The sequence below is a fragment of the Dendroctonus ponderosae genome, unplaced genomic scaffold (genome assembly GCF_020466585.1).
Source record: "Dendroctonus ponderosae isolate FM_Combo_2020 unplaced genomic scaffold, Dpon_F_20191213v2 Dpon_F_20191213_2, whole genome shotgun sequence".
NCBI classification, from domain to species: Eukaryota; Metazoa; Arthropoda; class Insecta; order Coleoptera; family Curculionidae; genus Dendroctonus; species Dendroctonus ponderosae.
This window is the reverse complement of record NW_026018165.1, coordinates 6,458,395-6,465,125: the sequence shown is the minus strand read 5'-3', so window position 1 is coordinate 6,465,125 and position 6,731 is coordinate 6,458,395. Positions and strand designations below refer to the sequence as shown.

At 30.5% G+C, this 6,731-nt stretch overlaps 1 protein-coding gene across 2 annotated transcripts in view; it reads right to left on the bottom strand.

Moving 5' to 3' along the window:
* Window positions 1-4,078: 4,078 nt before the first annotated feature.
* Window positions 4,079-6,731, bottom strand: part of LOC109538246 (ubiquitin carboxyl-terminal hydrolase 7) — a 21,479-nt gene continuing 18,826 nt past the window's right edge. For both annotated transcript variants that reach the window (XM_048663789.1, XM_048663790.1), the window contains exon 20: window positions 4,079-6,377. In XM_048663789.1, the coding sequence (XP_048519746.1) occupies window positions 6,277-6,377 (101 nt within the window). In that variant the 3' untranslated portion in view covers window positions 4,079-6,276. The remainder of the gene's footprint in view (window positions 6,378-6,731) is intronic.

The window sequence follows — 6,731 nt, the reverse complement described above, 5'->3', positions numbered from 1 at the left end:
AACACATGATTTAAAAAAATCAAAAGCTATGCGAGGTTTAAATGAACCGCGTTGCCAAAGGCTGTGCAAAGGTTTTCTTGTGGTACCTGCCTTGGTTTGTACAGGGTGTTTTCAAATCGCGCCCCATCAAACGCATCTACTAAATACCAAGGTGAATAAAGTGTGTTAAATTTCGACAAACAAATGTCAAAATATTAGTGGGATTTTTAGCGCTTCTCCTGGTTAATGAATATGAATCATGCGAAAAATATGCCAACGAAATAAATACATATGTATATTTTATTTGGTTTCTGCTTTTTTGCATGGAACCCATCAGTAATCTAATTCTGGATTTTAACTACGGATTAGAAGTTTATAAACTAATATTTTTTGTTTTCATTTTGCTATAATATAAGTGATACACTTTTAAAGAGTAGGTACAGGGTGTTTTCTCATACGTTGATCATATATTTCTAAGTCATCAGTCAGTAATCATCAACATTTGTAACGGTACTGGACTTTCATACATAATATTATTTTAAAAACTCCATAAAAAATCAAGAGGCGCTAAGTCGGGTCTATTAGGGGGCCATGGGATAAGACGATAAAACCAACTTGTCCAATCCAGAAATTTTTTTTTCCTCAAAAAATTATCTAAATTTAAAAGAAAATATTTTTTTTTATATAATTGAAGCAAATTTTAAAATTATCGCGTAAAACTCAATGTTACCAAAAATTGAATAATTATAAATAAAAAATAGCGTTTTAGTACCTATTGAGGGAGTCTCGAATATAGTGAGTCGCCTTGTACAGAGTGTTTCCTCAAAAGTTATCACCCAGGGGGGTGATCTAGGGAGATCGTTTATTTCAAAAAAATTGTCAAAGTAACCAACATAAAACTTTACTCAATTTTTTTAAAGCTGAATTTAAAATAAAAATATAAAACACGGAAATGTCAAAATTTTACAGTCTTTTTTTATGAAATACCCTATATATTTTTAGACACGTCGATTGGATTTGTTTCCTGATTTCAGAAATATATATATTGCCTAGATTTGTATTAGCCGTTTTCTCTGTATTATGTTTTAAAAATTTTAATTAGTAACAAGCTAAAGTAGTCTCAAATGACTCAAAAACTATAGGAAGACAACATAACGGAATTTATTGCAGCTATAAATGTCAAAACAAATTAATAAATAATAACAGAATCACTGGTTTTGCATATGACCTCCGTTTAACGCTACACATGCTCTATAATAATCTACTTCAATTTTATCGATAACGTTTTGAATATATTCGTTAGGACATATATAATATTAATATCGTTAATTGCATCCACTATTTTAAGGCGTCTAACTAGAGTCTCAATACACAATATTCTTTAAATAACCCCAGAGGAAAGAATCAAGGGGCGTTAGGTCGGGACTATTTGGAGGCAATTGGATGGATAGGACCCGCTCGTTCAATCCAGATATCAACATTTTCATTTAAAAAACGTGCTACAGGGCGAACGCTATGGGGTGGAGAAAGCGCCTTGTCGAATTTCAAGGCTACTTTGATTTGTTACTATTTATAATTTTTAAAACGTAATATAGGAAACCCGACTAATACAAATATAGGCAAAATATATATTTTTTAAATCAGGAAAAAAAATCCTATTGGTATATCTAAAAATATATAGGGTGTTTCATTAAAAAAAATACTTTACGTCAAATTTTTACATTTCCTTGTTTCATATTTTTATTTTAAATTCAGATTTAAAAAATTTGAGTAAAATTAAACAACTCTTGTGTTGGTCACTTTCACAGTTTTTTTGAAACGAACGACATAAGGGGGGTTTCAACTTATGAGGAAACACCCTGTACGTTGCCTTTATTTTTTTCATTTCATTTAAATTTGTGGTGTATCCGTGAAGGAAAAGTGAAAATGTTGCAGAACAAAAAGTACGTAAGGAGACGTTTTTAACATCAAAATAAATCATTAAAAATCCACTTTTGGACTGGTTAAAGACTTATCAATCGAAGACGTAAATTTTTGAAAATGAAAAATTCTGTTTCCTTTTTCTCGTTGATCAGAAGTAATCGATAAACATTTATTATTTTGTAACTAATTTAAGATAATAAAATCTCACATAGTCAATGTGACAGTCAATCAAATAATGTTTCAGTTGTTTTGTTCCATTATGAAAAATATACTTTATTGTTACGTATTCAACGGACAAATTATGGTTCTCGGCAACCTTGCAAAGTTCAAATCTTCCGCGATGGTAAGGAAAAAGTATAGAAGATACCTGAGCAACTGGAGACCGCCGATCATAACAAAGAACCTACTGGTTTATATTCATTAACCGGAGGGCAATCTTTTATATGCTGTTTATTATTCTGAGAATTTCTGGGTAAACCGTAATAATAGGTGGTATCACAATAGGGACCGCAATCTTTATATATCAGACTCAGATTTTTGTTCTCATTTTTAATTTCAAACACTATTCTTCTCACTTGTATTTTAGGGACTGTCGATTTCTTCAGAACGGAAAATCGGGTACTTTTAAAGCTTGCCAGACTTTCAAAATTTGACTATTTAACAAAATAATTAGTGCTCAAATTTGGTACGATAAACTCACCCTCACTTTAGAAAAGAGAAGGTACAAAAGTACACGTAACTGGAAAATAAAATTATTTTTTCTGTCCTTAATTAACCGATGATTATTCATCGTAAATTCTCTCAATTTTTAGCACTCACGATTGAAACATAACTCGAGCAAATGTTGAAATGGTTCACTACCAAAAGTTTTACATTGTTTCTTTTTATTATTCTTCGGTCTCGTTTAATGTCATATTTATTTATGGAACATTCGTTTTATAAAAATATTACAAGTAAAAAATATAATGAAAATTTCACTTAACGCTGTTTTTACCAAGCTGTGAGTTTCAGGAGACACATGAAGTTTATCTAAAAATAAATGATAAATAAAATGGCGAAATACTGCTTGTGAATGTTAGTTCCATTTCAGCTTTACCATTTTTTGCTAAGCCTCGTTAGCGGTCAAAGGAAATTATTTAGAAGTGTCTGTTTCACCAATTTTGATTATTCAAGGTTTAGTGCATGTCAATTGTGGAGTCTGTGTGGGATCATTGCCTACATTTCATAATCGCTGCTAAATTCAATTCGACTGTAATAGCCGGCGGTTCTTTACTTATAATTGGTGAAAAACCATCAAACTACTGATAAAATGCAATCTTTTATTTCAATTACAGCAATAAATAAATAACTTTAAAACAAGCCGCCACTATCAAATTAATGAAATTTATTATCTTACCTCAAAGGGCCGTTCTTCTTTATTTAGAACTGCTGTGGGTCTATAACATGTTTATGGCTCTCTTTGATATTTTGCGTCTCGGTTTATAGTTTGATAAAGCAACTTGGCACGCAAATTATCAATGAAATAAGTTTCAATTTTTATTAAGCTTGTTTGATATTTTTGGCGACAATCACTGCAAGTAAACATTCAACAAACAATAAACCAATATAAAACATATATTTAGAAATAGATTTCGTCTAAAACTGATTATCGATCAAAATAATCCGTAGTGGCATCGACGGCGCCAATAAAAAAGATTATTCTATCAATCACAAAAACATTTGGTATTATTTCATATGATTTATTTCAAATCAATTTTTTTTCAACATCAAAAAGTCTATTAATTTTTAAGATACCTTCTATTTTGGGCAGTTGATCAGTAACATTTATGAAGTATTGAAAATAATTATTGGTGTTACCTAAAAATGGAACCATAAAAAGAAAGAATACTAAGAAAACTTACCATTTTGCGATTTAACGGAAAACTTCACATCTAGTCACATTTAAAATACACTTCCATCGCGCCACTCTGAGTTGCTCTTAATTTTATCATTAATTTCAGTACTGCCTGCTTCTGTTGATACAGAAGGCTAGCAACTTAAACCAGCCAGGAAAATCAGCAGCCTTTAATGCGACACATTGGACGAACACGAAACTAAGCAACAGGTAAGAATAAAGAAATAATTACTAAATGTGCGACAATACCAACCGGAGTTTTGACAAAAAATAATGCATACATTTTGTTCACATAATTTATTGCAATACTTTTTACTTAAGCTGGATCATCTTCAACAAATACATAATGAAATATACATGACATTTGAACAATAAATACAATACAGTTTCATACAATTTTTACAAAGTAAAAGCTGCATAATATTTATAAATTTCTCGGTTACATGATGTTTTGGATAACGTTCGAGCATCTTGAGGGAATTAAATGTTAGATAAATAGTTATTTAAAGATATCACCGACCATTTTTAAATATTAAAGCCAACGACACTAATGATTTATATCGAGTATTATGTACAATTATATTTTAAACATTTGAAATTTTAAAAATTTTAAACATTTTAAACAAACAATACATTTGTTAATATCGTTAATAATCATTGAAAATGTATTATCCCTATGTTTTTCCTCCTTTATACTCAATGTGACTCATGACTCAATAGTGCGTCATCGGTTTATAACGGGATAAAATGATTTTGTAAAAGCGGTAAGTTAAACTAACTTACCAAATACCAAAAGAGGATTTGGTGCGTTTGCCGAGCTTGAACAACTAGGAACCGATTTCACGCTAACAAATCACTCAATATAGAAATGCAGATAAAATTTAGTACAGAGTATTTGACTAAAATATATCTCGATCATATCGAAAAAATGTCTAAAAAAGTTGTCATTTGAAGAAATGATTGCAAACTGTTTATTATATTAATATATAACAGCAAGAACGAGAACTTAGATTTTGTCCGAAGAATTAAATGCTTACTAGTGTTCAAATGAGCCATCCAACTTTCAGGGCCAAATCGTACCTATTCAAAAATTGCTATGATTTAAATCCCCCAATATTGCATCATAAAAAAGCAATACGCAAAATACCAAATCATGTATTTAAAATTAGAAAGGGAGAGATGTTTCGTGTTAATATGCAAAACGGAGAAACCGGAGACGCGTTTTATACAACATACAAAATGAGGCATTTTGTAAATAAAAAAACATTTGACTTGAAAGCCAAATTTGTATTTTTAATATTACCTAGAATTGGCATCTAAATCCGCAGAATTTTGCAACCAATCTGGGTAATAATTCATATAAAACAACAATTTAAAAATCCTCCGAAATGTGACATAATTAATAAGTAAGTGAAAAACTCAAAACATATTTAACAGGTGAATATTTCCGTAGATATAATTTTAAACAGGACATATCGGTCCAATAAATATTATTTACAAGAACTATTATAACTGCAGGGTTTACAAGTCATCTGAAAATAACGTTAACTATAAATTGAAGCAACATACTCACACCCTAGACTTTAAATATTTTGGCAAAATTAGTTTTTGCGCGTCACGTTATTTGTAGGTGCTTCAATACGTGCAGTTAAAGTTAATCCTGTCCGGCCTACCAAATATTAAAAACACAATTTTTACTGTTTAAAATATTGTCAGTGTTCCTGGTGTTCCATTACGACGATTTTGCCTTTGCATTAAACAAATAACAACCCCGAATTTGTTCGTTTTTAGTTCTCAATTCATCAGATTAAGCAATAACTGTTTCGAGACCTTCGATTGGATTATATAAATCATATGTAAATCATGAATAATTGCCAATTGTAATAGGTTTCTTTAAAATAAAAAAAATCAGGTACTGCTTCGTTCAATATGAAAAATTATGATGAAATTAGATCCATAAAACACGCTAAAACTATATACAATTTCTAAACGAATTGTGTCTAGAAACGATGAATTCATAGAATTACTTTAGCCGTCGATTATTTCAAATAACTTCAATAATTTAAATAATATGGTCGTTTCTAATAAAAGAATCTTGAACGTGTGAAACACGCGATTTTATAAATCTAAACATCCGTTGATGGTCATTACTCAACATTTACATGAAACACCCGACTGCGCTAGAATTCGTACTATTTTCATACTCAATTGAATTTAACTTCTTCCAGCTTATCAAAACTGATGAACAAGAAATGTTGAATAGAAAGTTTAGAATGAAGAATTTAAAATAAAGCGCTCCATAATGGTGTTCTTTAATTTTAAATGAAATTTATAGAGAACTAATTTTGCCAAGTAGAAATAGTTAACAATCGGATTACAAATTAAGAGATTGGCAACAATACTGAAAGCCACAACTTATGACTGCTTAACACGATGTCAACGGCGTGATTTCTGCTCCCTCCTGTACCCTCAGTCTAATATCAGTTATATATCTTGATAGCTTTTTCAAGGTAATTGAACCTGGTTCGTTTCGGAGCCTTATTCACATGATCTAAACCTATCCAAGGTTTCGGGCTTGTCACTGAAACATAGAATATAGGCATATTATTATTTGAAAACAAAAATAAACAAAACAAAATTAAAGTTAACTTGGAAAGTAATAGTATTTTAAAGTTTAGTAATAATGGTGATTGGGATAATAACTGTAGTTAAGGAGGTTCATCTGGTACATCTCTACAGGGTGATTCAAAATTGGCGTCATTCCTCTGGAGGGGTTGTCTGGCGCTGTTATGGGAGTACAGAAAAAATAGTAAAACAAATTAATTGTTATTAAAAACTGAGAAATTTGCAAAAAACTATATCAGAAATACGGCCGCAATGTTTTTCAAGGTAATCTGCCTAATTAACATTGCGCAAATACTTGTTGCTTCGTAAT